Source organism: Pan paniscus, chromosome 10, assembly GCF_029289425.2.
Source record: "Pan paniscus chromosome 10, NHGRI_mPanPan1-v2.0_pri, whole genome shotgun sequence".
Lineage (NCBI taxonomy): Eukaryota > Metazoa > Chordata > Mammalia > Primates > Hominidae > Pan > Pan paniscus.
In genome coordinates this window covers 67,270,423-67,290,367 of record NC_073259.2, presented here as the reverse complement: position 1 = coordinate 67,290,367, position 19,945 = coordinate 67,270,423, and the positions used below count along the sequence as shown (strand labels likewise).

General features: G+C 37.2%; 1 protein-coding gene across 5 annotated transcripts in view; it reads right to left on the bottom strand.

Annotated features, from left to right (window-relative positions):
- The window catches only part of TMTC1 (transmembrane O-mannosyltransferase targeting cadherins 1), a 282,903-nt gene that overhangs the window by 12,072 nt on the left and 250,886 nt on the right, over positions 1–19,945 (bottom strand). For all 5 annotated transcript variants that reach the window (XM_008954264.5, XM_008954265.6, XM_008954263.4 and 2 more), the window contains 3 exons: positions 18,220–18,328; positions 2,602–2,704; positions 457–592 (listed from right to left, as the gene is read on the bottom strand). In XM_008954264.5, the coding sequence (XP_008952512.2) occupies positions 457–592; positions 2,602–2,704; positions 18,220–18,328 (348 nt within the window). The remainder of the gene's footprint in view (positions 1–456; positions 593–2,601; positions 2,705–18,219; positions 18,329–19,945) is intronic.

Here is a 19,945-nt window from a genome sequence, read left to right as displayed (position 1 = left end):
AAGAACAAGGTTTTTACAAAATGATCATGATGCCATAGTTGGAACGTAAGAATGTCTTATTGACCTATGAATATGGAAACTGAGCCCCAAGGGTCTTTCTCATTAATTATGATGAATTTGTTCTCATGTGTGCATAGTTTTTCACGTATCCTCATTTTTTAAATTGCTGTTTATGATTGGGGTTGCAATCCATGGCTTCAGAAAACAACAAACTGACTAAAGTGGGAATTAAATTTCAACCTTGGTTCAGCACTATAGTCTAACCAGCAAGCCAAAGTCATGAATTATGATCTCATTTATACTGTGGTTGCTTTCTTTGGAGATAAGAATTTGTATCACCTGAATTGGCAAATTTGCTAGTATTCTGAGAGCACACCTATTCCGATTAACTAAGAAGCTGATGAGTGATTGCTGAGGTTCCTGGGCAACTTACAAAGAAAAGAAAGGGAACTTTACCGCTTGTACCATTCTTCAGCCATGCTGTTCTCTCCCAGTGACCTGTAGAGTCTTCCCAAGTTCACCATGGCCACGTGATGACTGGGGCTAAGTTTGATGGCCTGCTGGTAATGGGCCACTGCCTTTTCTGGTAAGCCTGTAACCAGTGACAGGTTGGTAAGAGCAGAACATGCCTTTTTATAAAAGACATGAACATTTCACTTTCTCTTCCGACTTATAATTCTTTCTCATTATTACAGAGTTATACCAAAATTATTCAATATGCAAATTAGCTTGCATTTCAGCTTCTCATCCTGGCCATTGCCTAACTTTGAACAATTTCACTGTTCATTCATACTTCCAAAAAAATTAACAAAAAAGCAGTAAAAACTAAAACCTATTGTTTTAATTATATATATTATTTTAGCCGAAATTTTTCTGGTCATCGCTCTTGCTAATAGGATGCCTTCAGATTATTAGTGATTGTTATTTATCCAAGATATAACTGGCTCTCATTATATAAAAAATAGAACAGGCTACTGTAGAAATAAAACTGTCCAGAAGCAATTTCTAAGGGTCTGTCTCAACGAACTATACTTCAACATAGCAATTGAAGCATTACTTTAAATAACACATATCAGCTCTATAGTGAAAATCTCTTCTAAAATCATGCACTTTCATTTGAACAGCACTTAATTAATAAGACTTCCAACATAATAATGCCACCATGCACTTGTCCAATGCATTATATATTTTTAAATACTTACATTTGTATGGTTTTTGCAGGTATTTTTTATACAATTTAGCTGCCTTTTGATACTGTTTAGCTGTTTATCAGGATTTAAGAGATATTTAAAAAACCACACACAAAAATTTTCCACTTTACAGATATAGACACTAAAGTGCAAAGATACTCAAGAGACTTGATAAAGATCCCAAGGCAAGTGAGAGTAAGGCCAGAAGCAGAATGAAGGCCCTCTAGTCTGATAGGTTTCTTCAAAGTAGCTTCCTGGTGAAACTATATTCAGTAACTAAACTTTAGAACACTGTGAAATTCTAAATAGAATGGAATGTCTATTATCTACACAGAAATCTTTTCAAGCGTATCTGTTTGAATACAAGTTTGACTAGGAGGTCCCTAAGAGCCTCTGTCTCTGGAGGCAGAGGCTCAATGTCATAGGGTGGTCACAGAGTTATCATTTTTAGGGGTGTGGTGGGGTGGGACTGTTGTTGAAGTAAAAGGTGGAGGGTTAGACCTGCCCAACTAGAGGTTTCTTCTAGTTTTTATATTTTTAAGACAGTTTATTATTATGTGGCCAATGAACCAGCAGGTGGCACTACACAACAATTTTACGCAGGCAAAAATAAGGTAAGTTTCTTAGATGTATCAGAATGTAAATTTTATATTCTGTAAAACAAGAGAGCTCCAAATATCCTTGAAAATAAAACCCCTTTAAGCATTTCATATTGAAAAACTAATTAAACTAAATTTTACTGCAGGGCAGCTAGTCTAGTAATCAACAAGAACAAAGTGGTGCTTTGGCCTTACATTTAAATATAATTTCATTACTTACATTGCATGCCAACAGTACAGAGGCACTACATAAGTCATAAAGAAAAAAGAATTCATGCCCAGTAATGTTTTGCATTAAGTAAGATGAAGTAAGTGTATTTTATACAGCACCTGTCATATAAGAGCATTGTATCAATTTCAATAATGCAGTTTCTAATGTACATCAAGGAAGGAATGATGGAACAATTCTGGAGGCTTTTAAAAAATATGTTATAGAAAAGTATTTACCATCTGCCAGTAACTGCTTTCAGAGGCAGGTTTTGCATCATTGTAGAGAAACATTTCATCATCATGGATTTATAAATATATATAAATAATATTCAAAGAAGACTGGGACTTATTAAATCATAAGGCTACTTCCTGTCCCCTGGGGAGTTTTCCGTAGAGAAATGAGTATGAGAATGGCCAGATTTTACTGAATCGAGCTTGAAGATCTAGAGAAATGACAGCCCCGAGGTATAATGACTGTCAATAGTGTGAGCTTCCTGCCAAGCCCAGTGAATTTTACTTCTGAGGATTATTTGCCTTCCATTTTGCTTGATAAATTGTATTAGCTAATCTCAGCAGTACAGTTTCTCTTTAATTTCACTTACCAGTATCAACTAAGAAAACCCCATAGTTGTTGTGTAAATCTGAGCTGTCTGGACAGTTCTTTATTCCAGTTTGGTATATTTCTTCAGCTTCTTTAAACCGCTCCTTTAAAAAGAAAGAAACAAACAAAATAAGTGAGAAAGCTTTTTAAAACCAACAATAACTGAATATTAGGAGCAGGAAAAGCAAAAAAAAATAAATCTTACTAAGCACCTAATACACAACAGGCTACTGAGATAAGGCACTATGAACTTTGTTTGAATTAAAGGCAATATTAACTGTGTACAAAATACCCAAAATTCATATCTGTATTTAGTTCCCTTAGGGCGAAAAAGATGATGTTTTCTCAAATGGGACCTTTGGAAGGATATGGACCTGTACAACATGCACGCCTACCGGGGAAAAAGGACTGAAAATAATTGTTCGAATAGGATGCCCTTCACCCTGGTGACTCTCCATACGAAAACGGGGGATGCAAAAATGGTGGAATGTTTTCAGAGGTGGCAATGTGGTTGGGAGGCAGGGCAGTCTGGGGAATTTGTTTTCTAGCTGCATTTGGATAGATGACTCTCTTTTTATCTATATACTGTACTGCTTGTTTTGGGAAGTTTTTGAGGGAAGTAGAGAGGGGAGGCAGATGCAGATGTTGGGGAGGGCTCTGCCCTATCCTTTCATTACTTGAAGTATGTCTACAGCCCACCAGACTGGTGGCTACTTCCCATACTCAGTCCATGCTTTCCACCTCTGAGCTGTTCCCTCCAAGAGGTTTATATGTCCCCTCAAGGGTGTACCTCCAACCTGTGTGGCAAGGTTCAGGTCAATCACCACATCTCTCATTCTAGGGCTCCAATTCTAATTGCCCTTGTGTTCTCTTTGTCTAAAGATTCACTTTAGCAAACTTTAGTAATTCTGAGTTACTTTTTAGGTACATTTTTCTTTTTCTTTCTTTTTTTTTTTTTTTTTGAGACAGAGTCTCACTTTGTCGCCTTGGCTGGAGTGCAATGGGGCGATCTCGGCTCAGTGCAACTCCTGCCTCCTGGGCTCCAGTGATCCTCCCACCTCAGCTCCCTGAGTAGCTGGGATTACAGGCATGTGCCACCATGCCCAGCTAATTTTTGTATTTTTAGTAGAGATGGGGTTTCCCCATGTTGGCCAGGCTGGTCTCAAACTCCTGGCCTCAAGTGATCCACCCGTCTTGGCCTACCAAAGTGCTGGGATTACAGGCATGAACCACTGCACTTGGCCCTTTTAGGCATATTTTTCACAACCATTAGAGACTGTTATGTCACACTTACTTTTACTATACAGAAGGTGAAATTAATTAATCAAAGCTTCCCAGATACTAAGACTTATTTACCCACAAGTTAACAATGTCATCTTTTCCTAGTACAGCTGCGATGGTCATGTAAAATAAGATGATTTGGCACAAAGCACATGCCAGCTTTAAAAAATACATATATGCCCTGAGTATGGACATTTTCCAAAACCTTATCTCAAGTTACTCCTACCGAGCATTCAACCAGACACATGACAAAGGAATGTAGAGCAACAATTTCCTGAGACGTGGCACCTTAAGCTTGTGATTATGTGTTTAGATATTTACATTGAGGGCTGAACAATAAGCCAAGAAGCCCAAATCTGATTTGACCCAGAAAGGGACATATACTTTACACTCTGTAGAATGACCAATGCCATCTATTTGAGTTCCTACATTTAAGTAACATTAGGGAACAAGGTGTGGTTTGTCAAACTTCATCCACACTCCAGCAAAAATAAGGATCCATGTCTCTACATATATGTTTTTTAATTGCCAAACTCAACAAATTATCAAATTCAAAAAATTTAAAGATGAATTAAAGTCTCAAAATATTTCCTTTCAATCTATTGAAGAGAAGAAAAGCTTTCTGAAGCTCTCGTCCATTGAAGGACTGACAATGTGTGTGTGTGTGTGTGTGTGTGTGTGTGTGTGTGTGTATGTAATGAAGACAGGCAGAACAGAAATTATATAACAACCTGAGAAAATTAACATCTAGAGAGTACCATAGGGTGTATATTCATGTATCCATTCATTCCACATGCATTTACTGCAATGGCTATAGAAGTATGACATAGTGGTTAAGAACGAGGCTCCCAAGATTTGACTGCATGGATTCAAATCCAAGCCCCACCATCTACTGTCTGAGTGACCTTTCTTACCCACCATGTGCCCCAACTGTAAATCAGGGACAACAATCATACTTATCTTATAGGGTTGTTTTGAGGATTAAATCTATTAAAACATTTGAAACACTTAGAACAATGCTCAGCACATGGTCAGCATGTTGGTTTATCATGCTGGTCTTTATCCTTACTTATCCAAAATCTCATAGCTACATGGGGACAGAGAATAGAAGCTAGGTTTTCAGTGGGCCAATGGGGAATTGGGGAGCCCTGAGTAAAAGCAGTATTTTTGGAAATAAACAAACATGACTGGCATAAACAGTTACACTTTTGGGTATTTGTCCATCTGTTCATCCATCCAACCTGTCCCTCCCTCCCTTTCCTTGACAAATATTTCACGAACACCGTTGTTAAAAGAAAAACTTTAGACGAATTAAATGTAACAAAGTTTATTTGAGCAAGAAAGAGTTCACAGATTGGGCAACCCCCTGAACCAGAACAGGTTCAAGGAGACTTTGCCACTGCCATGTGGTCAGGGAGGATTTACAGACAGAAAAAGGAAAGCGACTTACAGAAAACAGAAGTGAGGTACAGAAATGGCTGAATTGGTTACAGCTCAGTGTTTGTCTCCACTTGAACATAGTTTGAACAGCTGGCTGTCTTGATTGGCTGATTGGTAGGAGAGAAATAGGCACAAGGTGGTCTGTTTATGCATCCAGTTAGGTTACAGTTTACTAGGTACAGAGAAACTTTTAGGGCAAGCTTAAAATATGTAAGGAGGCAGTTTTAGGCTACATTTAACAATGCTCCCCTCAAAATTGAGAGGTGAACCAAAACTGTAGGCATTGATTTCACTCTACCACTATCGTAAAGGCACTTATTTGGTCGTAAGTTTTACTGGGAAATAGAACAGTGAGCTTTGTAAGATGGTTTTTTTAGGTTATTTTTTTGAAAGAGAGTAGAGGGGACCTCTCTGTGTTGGAATCTCTTGTTTTTTGGAGGGGAGAAAGAAAATTCGGGTCTATTTTAGGACTTATCTGTTTAGGATTTTTAAAAAAAATTTTAGTTTGATTATGTCACATTTAGCATGAGTGACTCTATTTTGGTTTGGTCTGGTCTACTGGGGCCTATTGTATGAACTCAGTCCAAAATAATGGCATCTCCTAATTTTGTTTAACAGTTTCTTCCTTTTGGTCATGATTTTACTTAGGTGAGCGTGACCATTAGGCTTTTAACGCCATTCTCAGTTACCATTATTTTAGGGTTTTGGTCTCAGTACATCATTTATTGGTTATGATGTCTTTACGAGAACACTCTTTTTTGAGTTTTTGTCATCTCAATTAAAGAGAGACCATTTGACATTTTACAAATGGCTGTATGTAACCATTGAAAACTTTTGAGGGAACATAGTGTGCCAGAGAGACAATTATAATGATCAAGAGGATCAAATCAAGAGTTTGGAGTATGCTCCTTAGTCAGCATCTCCATGAACCAAACCAACTAAAATGAAATAGATCAAAGAATGAGCCAGAAAAGGAGTCTTCTTGTTTTAATCAAGCAGTCTGTTTATTAATACCCTACAACCAAATCTCTGTAATATTCAATGCATTTATTTACATGTAACAAATAGAGTCAGTAATGGTACAGATTTTTTTCTGTTTATCCAGTAGACAATCTAGAGTAATTTTATTATCCAGCACAACCTTAGCAAGAGAATTTAAAGATGACTTTTGTGTAATCAGTCTTTGTAGTACAATCTGTTATGGAGCCTATTATGAGGGATGAATTGTAATCATTATCTCCTTTAAATTATGGGGAAAGGGGCCTAAGAATTATGTCTAGAAGAGTGTAAAGAAACTCCATGTTTAAACCTCACTAGAAGAGTGAAGGCCCCCTGGCAGTGTTGTTTTAAACCTATGATGTAGGTTAAAAGGAATGAACCAATGTTCTGGTTCTGACTGATTATGGAAGAATAAAGATGCCATTAAATGTTTTTGCTCACATTGGTCCTGAATCTTTTCTACCCAGGCATAAGACTGTCAATGTATAATGCTGGCTGCAAAGTCCTCTACAAATAAAGTTATACCTCATGATGTACACAAATCTCCCTTTTTAGTTTTATTGTTTATAGAGGCATAAGCAAGGAAAAAATTAAGAGAGGTAAGAGTCTGATGATAGCAGAAAAGTCTTGATCTGTGATCTTGGGAAAGCTGTCCATGTCTAGGATGCCATCTGTTTTGGGGAGAAACTTTCCTGATTAGCTTTATCTTAAGGTTTCAAATGGGTGTATAGTTCAAAGAGTCTGGAGGGCCCTTTTCAGTTGTGAGATTATGAACCTAAGCTTTGAGGTCCCAAAGTTTTGCTGTAGTGTGGGTGGCAAGGGCAGTCTTTTTTTTTTTTTTTTTTTTTGAGATGGAGTTTTGCTCTGTCACCCAGGCTGGAGTGCAATGGCAGGATCTCAGCTCACCACAACCTCCGTCTCCTGGGTTGGGGGGTTCTCCTGCCTCAGCCTCCCAATTAGCTGGGATTACAGGCACCCACCACCATGCCCAGTGGCTAATTTTTGTATTTTTAGTAGAGACGGGGTTTCACCATGTTGGCCAGGCTGGTCTCGAACTCCTGACCTCAGGTGATCCACCCGCCTTGGCCTCCCAAAATACTGGGATTGCAGGTGTGAGCCACTGTGCTCAGCAAAGGGCAGTCTTTTTCTGATATCATTTTCAGAATATCCAGTCTCTGGGTTTTAGACCATGAAGGGTTTGATTGTCCACAGTCACTGATCATGAAAAGTATTTTTTTTTTTAATCTAGCGAAAGTATACTTTGGCATGATGTATTAAAGCCTTGTAGCATTTAGTCATATCAGAGTTTCAGACCACAAGGTAAATGAGGTTTTGTTATTAGGGATATAGGCCCTCTACTGACTATTTTAGAAAGGCCAACTTACGTTTTCCCCTGGAAGTGGATCTGATTATCCACTGTATCCACTGTAATACTTTTGAATAAGACAATCTAGTTGAATCAGTTACCTTTGCCTAATGCTATTGTATCTGAAATATCTTATTTAATTGTTTTACAACTTGTCCAGTGAAACAAGTGCCTTTTATTGCTAGAGATTTTTCTAGGAATGTCCCAAGAGAGAAACAAGTGCCTTTTATTGCTAGAGATTTTTCTAGGAATGTCCCATGAGAGAAACACACTTTCTAATAATGTTTTAGCTACTATTACGGCCATCAGATTTTTGTATGAGAAAGCTTTCATATAACCAGACAATATGCATTAAAAATGACAGTTGAATGAAATTTCTCTATAAATGTTTAAATGGCCCATCAGGTAGCAGAAATGTACCTGAAGTTTTGATTGTCTTCCCAGGATTATGAGTTTGACCAACCAAATATTAGTCAACCATTTTAGCAATTTAGAATAGTCACCATACCAATAAATACTTTAAAAATGTAACCTGGATCAGTTTATCCCTCCTATGATGAGTGATGGCATACAGAACTTTTAACAATGAAAGCTTGAAGGACTTTGGAAGGACCAGGTGGCCATTTAGGCTCTCCATGAGTATATGCTTAATACTGAATTTAGATCCTCTCAAATACCAATTTTGTTTTTCAATTCAGATGTATAGCACTGTTTATTAGGTGGGCCATCATAGGTAATTTGAATTGGACCACAGAAGTTTATTTAAATTGTATACTTAAAACATTTTAGTGAGAGCTGATTTAGCATGAAAATCTGGCAAAGTGTTTTCTTGGTATTCAATTAATTCTTGTCTTGCTTGGGTTAGAAGTTTTATAACCCAGTCAGTCTCTTCATTAGAGTTTTGGGGATTCTTAATCCAAATAATGTGATCTTTAAGTTATCAGAATCCTGTTTTCAAGAGTGCTTGTAAGGGTTCTTTTCATCCTTTCTGTGAACCTCCTTGAAGACACGCCATTCTAGGATTTTACTTCTTTATCAAGAGCTTTTAGAAAATGTATCATAATTAAGCAATTAACTATGGAAGAGTTAACTATGGTCATGGTTAAAGATGTAATTGACAAAAAAGTTGTTTTTTTTTCCTGTGGCCTATAATAATTTAATATAATAACCATAATTATGATGGATAACATACCAAGACATATCAGAGTTTTAGGAATCTCATAATTTTGGAAGATATATTAATAATGTATCCATAAAAACATAACTCAAAGGCTAAACATTACTTATTTGACAACGCTTCTCATAGTTTTACATGTCAAATAAGTCTATAAACTCTCTTTTGGATGCTGCAGAAGGCCTCTGCAGAGTCTCAAGTTAGTTGAGGTCAAAAAGACTTCATTTCCAACTTGAAATTTGATTTAAGGAAAGAAGCCTGTCAAATATGTCAAAGGTTTAAAACATTTAATTAAAATATGATCACAGGTCACTGTAGAATAATAGTAATTCATTTAGCCAAAATGATAATTAAAAGGTTTTAAAAAGCATTTATTCCTTGAGGGAGAAGAGGCTCTGTTTTTCAATTAAAAGATCTGAGAAAGACAACATGAGACAGAAGCTGTGTCAAGTTAAACTTAACACCATGCATGTGCCATGCATGTATACAGTGGAACAGAACAGTGAGTGAGAGACACAATCCCTACCTTCACCACTGAGGGGAATTCAGACAAGAAGGAGGCAATAATGTAGCTGTGGGAAGAGAAGAACAAGGTATGTGGGAGGCAGCCAAGAGTGGGTATGTGGGATAGATACTGTACACCTGTCATGACCCAAATGCCCAAGGGCATTGGTCACTATTAACTTCAGTGGCTGTGTAACACAGATGTGCTTGAAAACTATCTGTGGCTACGTGAGATCTGAAAAACATCTTTATAACCAAGCTAGTTAAGTTAGAAGGTGTTTTTCCTAAAAGGAATACAATTGATGTCCTCACAGTCTCAGCTTCTGAAGTCAATTACACCACTATTAACAACAGTTTTTAAGAGCAATTACTGCTTTACTGGATCTAATATTACTTTTTTCCCACTTTCTTGCTCCTCCAAAATAGGCAAAGAGATTATCTTTTTCATCTAAATCTTCTCTTTTATTTTTGCATCCATTAGCTGAGCTGATTTTCCACTAGAAATGATATTTTCAAAATCCAAAGAAATAGTGAGATCTAAAGACTGAGTGTGTCAAGGGCAATGAATCACAGCCCTACACCTTCAGTAACCCCAATGGCAGTTTCGAGGCTCTATGAAAAGGTCTTTAAGATCTGTCTTTCTATTCATTTCACTTGACTGTCAATTTCATGGAATGATCAACTCTACTCAGAAACAAAAAACAAAACACTTCTCCAGGAAGAAAATACTGTATGGGTGTTTAAAGTAAATTCCACCTTCTCTGGAAGGGTAATGCATTTATCTTAAATAACACTATTATTTAATCCCTGAAGCTCAATTTTGAGCACTCATTTTCATTTAATTCAACTGGCTACAAGTCCTGACCTAAGCCTGATCATTTCTAGTCTCTACTGACTTGTAAGTTCCAGAGGAAATGAATGTAAGCTATTTATAGGACAACTTTAATTAAAAATATTTGTGACCCAGGGAATGGTTGTGACATATTAATACCGTCTGCTGTACACCAGAGTCCCCAGCCATCCTGCGAAATTGGCCTTCGAGGGCAGCAGTTAAAAATGGGCAGCATGCAGCCATGGGCTCCTCTCCAAGATTTAAAGCATTTTCAGTGGTGTGGAAATAAAATGGGCCTTGGAAGAGAGATAAAACACAGTCAACATCCCCACTTTTTATATGCTATAATTACCCAATATAGCACACTTTTTACCTCAAGGAAGGAAAAGTGAAAAATAGATGTCCTGAAAAAGGACATTTGACTGTAATTTACTGTCTTGAGCCAAATCGTGTGTTTGGAAAACTTTATAGTTCAGGTTCCAATAACTCAAATGACAAATGGACATTGGCTTAATGCAGAAATTCTCAACCTTCTTAATTTTAGATGCCTTTGAACTCTAAAAGTTACTGAGAATTCCAAAGAACTTTCCATTTATGTGGACTATATATATCAATATTTACTACATTGGAAAAGAAGCTGAGAAACTTTAAAAATATGTGCTAGTTTACTTAATCATAAACTTACACATAAATAATATATTTATATAAAAATAATTATTTTCAAAGCAAAAAAATAGCGAGAATAGTGGCATTAGTTTATATTTTTGTAAATCTCTTTAATGTCTGACTTCAGACAGCTGGATTCTCATACCTGCTTCTGTTGGTTCAATCTGTTTTATGTACATATATTTGGTTGGAATATATAATCTGGCCTCACACGCACATTTAGTTGACAAAGGAGACAGTATTTTAATAGCATTTTCATAACTGTGGATATATCATGTGGCTGCTAGAAAACTACTGTATACTCATGAGATAATGACAGGGAAAAGGCAAATTACTTCTTAGTACTATCAGGAAAAGTGCATAAACCTTCATGGACCCTGGGGGTCTCCAGTCAACAATTAGCAAACAGATTAACAGATGGCCTGTAACAATGTGTACCTACTGTATAGAGGTGTAGAGCGTGGTATTCCAAAGCAGTAAAGGGCCAATAGAAAAAAAAATTGTTTCCAGTGCCCTGACATCGGGGTCACTATGTGTCTGAGCTGATTTTCTAGAAGTGCTTTCACTCTAATCAATAAATTAAAGCCACAGAGTCTTAAAGTATATTCCTATTAGCCAAATGGCTTTATTAATAAATAGTAATACATTGTAATATTGTAATAGTAATTACAAAAGTAATATTGAAATAGTAATTACAAACCTGGGAAATTAAGGACTAACAGATCTTGAAACTCATGTCAACGACTTCTCCAAGAAACTATTCAAGACACAGCAGCCCAAAAGATAAAGACACCTGTTTTCTCACCCTCTTCTTTGCTTTTGTTTTCTTTACGAGACAGTTCCTCCACCCATATGTCATCAGTATGAGCATTTATGAGAAACATGCTATCAATATTTGATGTCTAATTCTCTTTCATATCCAACTAAAATGAATCAATTAATCTGGCATTCTTCCCCACCAAGGTAATACAAGGTGTTTCCTAATCCTAGATTTTCTCATCTACCAGCAGAATGTGATCAACACTACTCTGACAATTTACACAAACAAGAAGTGACCACTTTAAAGACAGAATGCCAAGAACAATACAATAAATGCTAAAGAGAAAGAGTGACAAGAGTGAGCAACTACAGATAATGCAGTCATGGAACCAGAAAAAGAGGTGAAAACCACATTTGCATATAATTGCAGCTTCCTGATACTTTAGACTTTTCTCATGCCATTTTGCCTTCATTCACTGTACTTCCAGGTACTTGACTTTCTTTCTACTTGAGAAATAGAAATAAAATCCTAAGTCCCCCACCTGACTCAACACACCCCCTCCTGGCCAAGGAGACCCCAGGGAAACCTTAAAAACTCAGTTCCCAGCTATGACCAGAGAGGTAAGGTCACTCAAGCATTATACCCACTCCTTTGCCACCATTAGACTCTCTTTCCTAAGAGTTGAACAGAAACTAGCACTTTTGAAAGACTTGCTCCACTGCTGATTTCAACCAACCACCTCATTCCGCAGCAGAGCTCCCTTCCCCTTTTATGGTCTCAACACAACTGACCAGCATTTCTTCCTGGAAAGAAACCATGGACTGTGGACTGCTTCTAGCTGGTCCATGGAGACTGTGCATAGGGTGCCTCTGCATTTAAACGTTGTGTCTCCACCTCAAAGTGCACATGGGATGTATGTAACATGCATGTTTGCTTACTATGCATGTGCAACCCCTTCATAAATATTCACAGTTCCTCCTCTAATCTGTTGAACATGTATACTTGGGCAACCCGTTCAGCATAAATTCCTGTCTTGCCCTTCCTCCTTCAAAGCACCTGCTTTTGCTTTCTGCGGGAGGCTATGCTTCCCAGCCTGCAAGTGGCCAGCCTGCAGACTACATATAACCCATTATAAGAAGTAAAGCTCTCCTTTCCAAATTTATAGATCTCATGATTTTAAGTTCACATATTAGAAGTAAGCTCAATACATATTAGAAGTAAGCTCACCTCAGAGCCCTTAGAGGGTCTATTCCTTCTGACTAGACAGCTTTTCCTTTCACTTTTACCCAGTTTATATCTATCGGTCCTTTAGATATCAGATTAAAGGTAACCCTTTGGCAACCATCCCCACTACCCATATATTCCTTCCCCACATTAGATTAGGTCCCCTTAACATGTTCACTGGTGCTTTCCCTTTGCACAGTTGTTACGCTTGTGTTAGACATTGGGGAGGGAGCTATAAATCTTTGCCTAGCGGTAGCCTTCCCTTCTATACTATACTCCAGGAGGGTAACCACATACATAACTTGCTGCTTCAACACTCTGGCGCTTGGTGGCATCTAGGTGCTCAATAAATATGTGCTCAGTAATTAAATCAATAAATTCTTAAGTTAGGGTCTTCGTCCAAGTTGACTTAGCCCCACACAGTGTGGCTGAATGTACCCCAAATATAGCATTTGTAGGAGAGAACCTGATCCAGGACTTTTTATTTGACCCAGAGTTCCAATTTATGTTTTATTGTTCCAATTTTCTTTTTGCTCTTGCATTGGGTAAAGTCATATTTCAAAGTACATGAAGGAAAAATATTTTATTTTAAGTGTTATCATTTTAATTAATTGAGTTTTTCAATAGGCTATAAACGTGGGGCTAGTAATAATTTACAGTGGCCAGAGTCATAAACAATGTTAATTTTATTTCCTTTACTGCTACTGTAATGCAAAGCTATATAATCTATGCAAGAGTAGGATGGTTAAAAATGATTGTGGGCTTTTAAATATTTACTATCCTATCTGTGAAGCTGGAGTACAGCCAGTTCTGAATGCTAATGGAGAACAAAGAGTATAGCAAGTCAGAGACCACCCTGACTTCAAAGCTAAGAGTTTATCTTCTGTTCTCAGTTTTCTTGACTTCTTTGATGCAGTAGACACAGAGTGGTATCAACTTTCTTCTGGACATTTTTATGTGCCTAGCTTCTATGACAACTCATCCTTCTGGGTTTCTTTTATCACTTCTTCCTTTCCACTCCATTCCATGCCTAACCTCATTAACTATGGCCCATGACCACAGTCTATTCATGGGGTCCCAGTGTCATCTAATGCAAGAGTGGCAGGTGAGGAGCTTGGAGACCAGGTTTTAGTCGAGGTCCTGCTGCAAGTTAGTGAATCACCATGAGTGGCCACTTAATTCTGTGTACCATATATTTTTATGTAAAATGAGAAGGTTAAAAAAATTCTTCAGGGCTTTTTTCCTACACTATTCTTCATTTTCTCCTTGAGGAAATTATCTGCTTATAATATGATTTCATTTTTTTAAAGTCCTAGATCTATTTTTCTAGCCCTGATCTCTTTCTCTCTCATTGGTCCATATGCCATTTTCATTTAAATGTTCCACTAACATTCAAAACTTAAAGGTTGTACACTGCTGGTGGCAGAGTAAATTGGAACTGCCCTTTCGGAAAGCAATTTGGTAACGTGTCTCAAGACTCATGAAATATATTCTTTGATATGGAAATTATTCTGGAATTTATCATTAGGAAATGATTCAAAATATTGTTTTAAAAAAGCCCTAAGAAAAAAAAGTTCAATGCCACAAAAGAAAATAAAAAGGAATCCAAATGTCCCAGCATTTGAAATATTATTCACCATATATTACAGCGAATCATTTTGATAAATCAGTAAGCAGCCATTTAAGTGGTATTTATGAAGGTCATTTAGCACCATGAAAAAACATAATAGTATGTATAATTTAATGGCAAGTGAAAAAAACAGGATACAAACAGTGTATAAATATTAGTATGGAAACACATAAATATATTTAAAAGACATGCATAATATTAAAGAATGATAATATTTGTTGTCTCCAGGTATTATATTATGAATAAACGATGTATATGTTATTTTCTCTGAGTCTTCACAGTTTCCTTTATATATTTATATTACTTGTTTAACTGGAAACAATGTTGACACTCATCTCATTTCTTTCCTAAAATCTTGCTTCTGTCTGGCTTATCCACGTCTATCAGCGGCCATAAATCTTCTCATTTTCTTAGGGGTTCTGACCTGGAGTTCTTAATTTTCTATTTTTCTTTTCCTTTCAACCTTTACATGCTGACAGTCCCTATGTACCGTGGAAATCTTTCTTTCTCCACGATATTCTATCCATTCCCTCACTTTCTTCTGCAAACAAGGCTCTCAACTACTCACACCAGAATGCATAGAAAAGCCTTTTCCAAAATACACCGTGTGTTTTCCACAAGGTTTTCTTCCTCACATGTTTTAGAAAGCTCTCCTCAGATATTTACCATTACTTCCTATTATCTATCAATGTAAAACTTGGGCTCCATTATGGCCTTAATATGTTCTACCATATAATGTCTTTTCAACTCATTAATCTATTTTTCAAATTTGTCAAATCCCCTACTTTGCGCAAACAGATTAAATTTCTCCCTTCAGGTTACAACAGAGTAAGGAACACAATATTAGTTTCCGACAAATCCTACATTCATGGTTTTATTGGCACTGAGGATGGGAAATGATGTCAACAGACAGCAGCATGCTTATAATAAGAGCAAGGTATACCAAATAAACCTAGTTTCCTTTTTTGATATTATAGATTCACAGCCTTACATCAGGGGAAGGATTTTGGCAGGTGTCTGAAAATGTGTCTCGAAACATCTCTGTAGACAAGACTGAGAAAGGTGAGCTAGAGGATAATATAATTCAACAAATTAACGAATGCTTGAATAAGTTTACCCAAAGAGTCTGGCATAAGATAAAGGTCAACCTGGAAAGAAGGTTCTACAGATATGCTGCAGGGCTTCCTAACTAATACTGATCTTCACAACATTTTTTAAAATCGAAGACATAAACTAGTTATTTAACTAAAACTATTATCAAGTTTGCCAACTGAAAGAGCTGGAAATGGTAGTCAATACACTGTACAGCAGGAAAAACACTAAAAAGTCCTAGAAAATCAGAAATGTCAGGCTGATATAAATACAGAATATGTCAGGCTGATGTAAATACAGAATGAATCCTTTCATCCAGCTTCTGAAAAACTGCCTGCAAAATGGCTGATTTCAGCTGAGTGTAGGAAAGAGCTTTTTGGCATGACACTGACCCACAACCACAGTCCACATGGGCTGTGCATGTGGACAGATGGTGGCAATGGAGGACAAGTCGCTTGACTAAGGGGATGGCTTCACTGTGTGTTACATGTTGACCAAGGTTTGTCAATACTGATTTCATACACTCTGGGTGTTTGAAATGTCAGGATGCTGTTAAATAAAGTTGTGCAACCAAGAAATGAATTCATTTGCTACCAAAAAATGTTAAGCTAGGTTGGTTTTTCTCTAACAGTTTGTGTCTTGCTTGCACATCTGATGCACTCTTTTATGACTAAATAGTTCAAAACATGAAGATAAGATGTTGAAAGTCAGAGAGGTGAAGGCAGTCCTGAGTTATGCTCAACAGCTGCTTCATTGTTTTCATGCCCAAAGGGGCAGAAGAAAGAACTTTTCAATCTTTCAGTTCCATTCTTAGATCTCACAGCATTTTACATTCACATCTAGAACAGCAAAGTGCTAAAAGATGGGACCTTTGTGTGTAAGGAAAGATAATGATCCTAGTCATCATTTGTTGTTCTTAACAATTGTTCACAACTTCAACTATGTAAAATGCAATAACTTGATAGCAATTTGCCACTGCAGTTCACAAAAGATTAAATTTATCAAGTAATCGATTTTAAATAAGCCATCTGACACTTCTTACACACAACTAAGGAAAAAGTATATACGTTATCCTGTTTAAACTTCCATCTGCTACAAAATTTGTTAATAGTAAGGCTGAATGCAAAGATACTACAGAAGGAACTAAAATAAAGTTCAACATCATTAAAACCTTGATCATTTTTAAAATGAGCTTAGATGAATAAAACACATAGCTGTTCTCATAGAGTCAAATACTCTAACGGTGGCAGAAAGTCCATAAACAAATAAATGTGTTTTAGATGGTGATAAATACTATAGGGAAAGTAAGGCAGGACATGGTGGTAGAGAACATGATGGGCAGCGGAAGGTTCCTATTTACAAAGGGTCATCTCAGAAGACCTCTCTGATATAGCAACATTTGGTCAGAAACCAGCATGATATGAAATATCTTGGAAACTCTAAGATATCTATCTGGAAGAGAAGTGCTGCAGGAACAGTTAGTGCAAAGGCTGTGAGAGAGAAGCACACTTAGCACATCTGAGTAACTGCAAAACAACCAGCCTGTCAGAGGCACGGGGAGGGGCTTATGAAAAGGAAGGGTCCAGGGTTAGGTGAGACGAAGCAACACTGATGAAGCCAGCCTCTGTGTCTGTTTCAACACAAGCCAAGGGCAGCTGAGGACTGCCAGTGGATAGCACAGACACATCCATCACCATTTTAGCTCACACATTATACTAAAGCATGCATTAAAATCATCCAACACAGACAGAGGTTTTTAATCTAAAGCCCGCCTATCCTACAGGGAGAAAGGGCAAAACAACTAGGTTTATATTCTTTGTCACTTAAATATTCATAGAATGACCTAATTTTGCTTCTTGCTGGAGCCTCCAAAAATTTCTGATGCAAATTGCTCCCTAAAAAACTGACATACAGTATCAAATCACTTATTACCCTTAAGCCAACTGAATGCTGCCGGGCATGTTGCAGAGATGTTGAGTTTGAGTTTTAAAGATAATCTGGTAATTTTATGGTAGCAGAATCTACTGTCTATCAAGGGCACTATGTGTGTCAACAAAACTATATCATCAATTTAGAGAGAAGACAACTTATATCTGTCTCTCCATAGCAGGGGTCATGCATCTAAGACTCTGAAAACTGGTATCAAATCATTTAGACACGACTGAAAAGAAGGAGGGGATTGAAAACTCATCTCTGTTTTATGCCATAAAAACTATTCTCTTAGAAGCCTGTCTCACGAGCCTCTGTAATATTCTAACAGATGTTAAAACAGAATTTGTAGGATTATCAAATTGCTCCATATTGAGTTCAGCGATCTTAGACCACTTGCAATTCCTCAGAAAAATATTACAAGTAAGTGGTAATAAAAACATCAAATATCATGTATTGTTCTTGATAGATTCTGTACCAAAGTGAGAGAGAATATATCAATGGCCAATAACAGACCATCTTTGTCTAAAAGCGACCTGCACTACACAGAGAAAATTGGAGTGAGAAAATTAGGCTTGTAATTTCTGTCCAAAAGAAACTGACATAGAGATTGGTTGTCCAATATGGGTTTACAAATTAAATCATTAGTACAAAAATCTGTGTAACATTAATTTATACATGTAACAATAACATTGAAAGAAACTACTGTGTGAAACAATTACCTGCTCAGCCAATAACGAAGCTAAGCTTGAATATGCATCTGCAAACTCTGGACCATATTTGATGGAATCCTTCAGTAAGGTGATAGCTTCTTCCTTTTTCTCCTGGGACCTATAGATAATAATGAAGGGGTGGGGAAGAACATCTTTTAATAACACTTTGCTTCAATCCTCTGATTAGACTCTAAAAATCTCATTTCTTTTAGCAAAGGTTAGCTGATTCACTCTGGATTTATTGCAAATGAATTAAACTACATTGTCTCAAGGTGCTAACAGTTTCTTTCTGTCTCTGAATTCTCCATGGAAAGAGATGTAAAGATGTAAATTACGCTTCAGGTTATCCACTTTTTTCTACCTTCTGTTTTCTGCTGCGCACTCTTCGAGAGTTATATTCAATATTTTGCAGGTTTGTTAATGAGAAACTTTGATCTTCAGAGGAACAATCTGGGGGGAATTGGGTGGCATGAGAGCCAATTTACAATGATGTGAAGATATTTGGGTCCCTGTAGTACTACTGGTCACATCACTGCAGGCTGAGCTCCTAGGGTGGCTGTACCTTCCAGGAACAAACCAGGCCAAACTGCCAATGTTAACCTTTGGTTTTATATTTAAGAGAGAAAATATTCCATAAATAATTTATGAAATTAGAGACTACTGTGAGCACTGGCTGGTAAAGAATAATGAGACATTTTATCATCATATTTTTACTGAAAATTGAGGCTAATTCTGTCTTCTTCATTTGGTTCTTCCCCCAGTGATGACACTTCCTTTTAAAGAGGACTCAAGGCCCAAAAGTCATTACCATTTTCTTGGGTAAAAGTTCTCTTTCCTGTTAAATCCAATGAGGAGACATTGGGTCATTATGCTGATATCAATATCTTTGGGGCCAAAAATGTACAGTATTGGAAGTGATCAAGTTTGCTATTAATACAATTCCACAGACACTAGTGTCTTGTTAAGTGCTAGACATTGTGATTGTGCAATGAAAGAGAGAATCCTTTGCACTATAGCAAGGACACAGCCTAAAGGTCCCCTCCTCTTTAACAGTTACCAATATAGAGTTGCGTGCTTGTGTTTTTACTATGCACTGATTTAGCAATGACTATGTGCCATATACCCTCATATCTTTTCGCATAACATTATTAATGTATTTCTCACAACAACCACATATGGTAGATATTATTGTTCTATTATTATACTCATTTTTCTAATGAGAAATTTCCAATTCAGGGAAGTCAAGTGACTCATCCATGTTTATATAAACAGTCTTCTGAGTGCTCTTCCATCATACCATATCTGCTGATTCTAACTTCTTAGGAATCCACCCCTAATGACCTTTCTGCTCAAAGTGTGATTCATAGACCTGTTTCAGCAACATCACCTTGGAGCCTGTGAGAAATGCACAATATCTCAGGCCCTATCCAGACCTACTGAATCTGATCCTTCAGTTTCAAAAGATTCCCAGGTGATCTGTATGCATGCTGCGATTTCAGCAGAACTGTCCCATGAGGTATCAAAGGCAGGTGACAGTAGCTCCTGATACAATCCCCTCCATCCCCCATGCCCTGCCCCTACAGCTCCAGTTTCTGAGGATGAAGTTACATAGAGGGAAAACTAATATTCACTATATAAGTTTGAGTTCTTAAGTGTTAGAAGCAGCTTGTTACATAAGGCAATTTCAACTATCATAGACCTTGGGGAAAAAACCGCCATGCTTCCAACATAGACC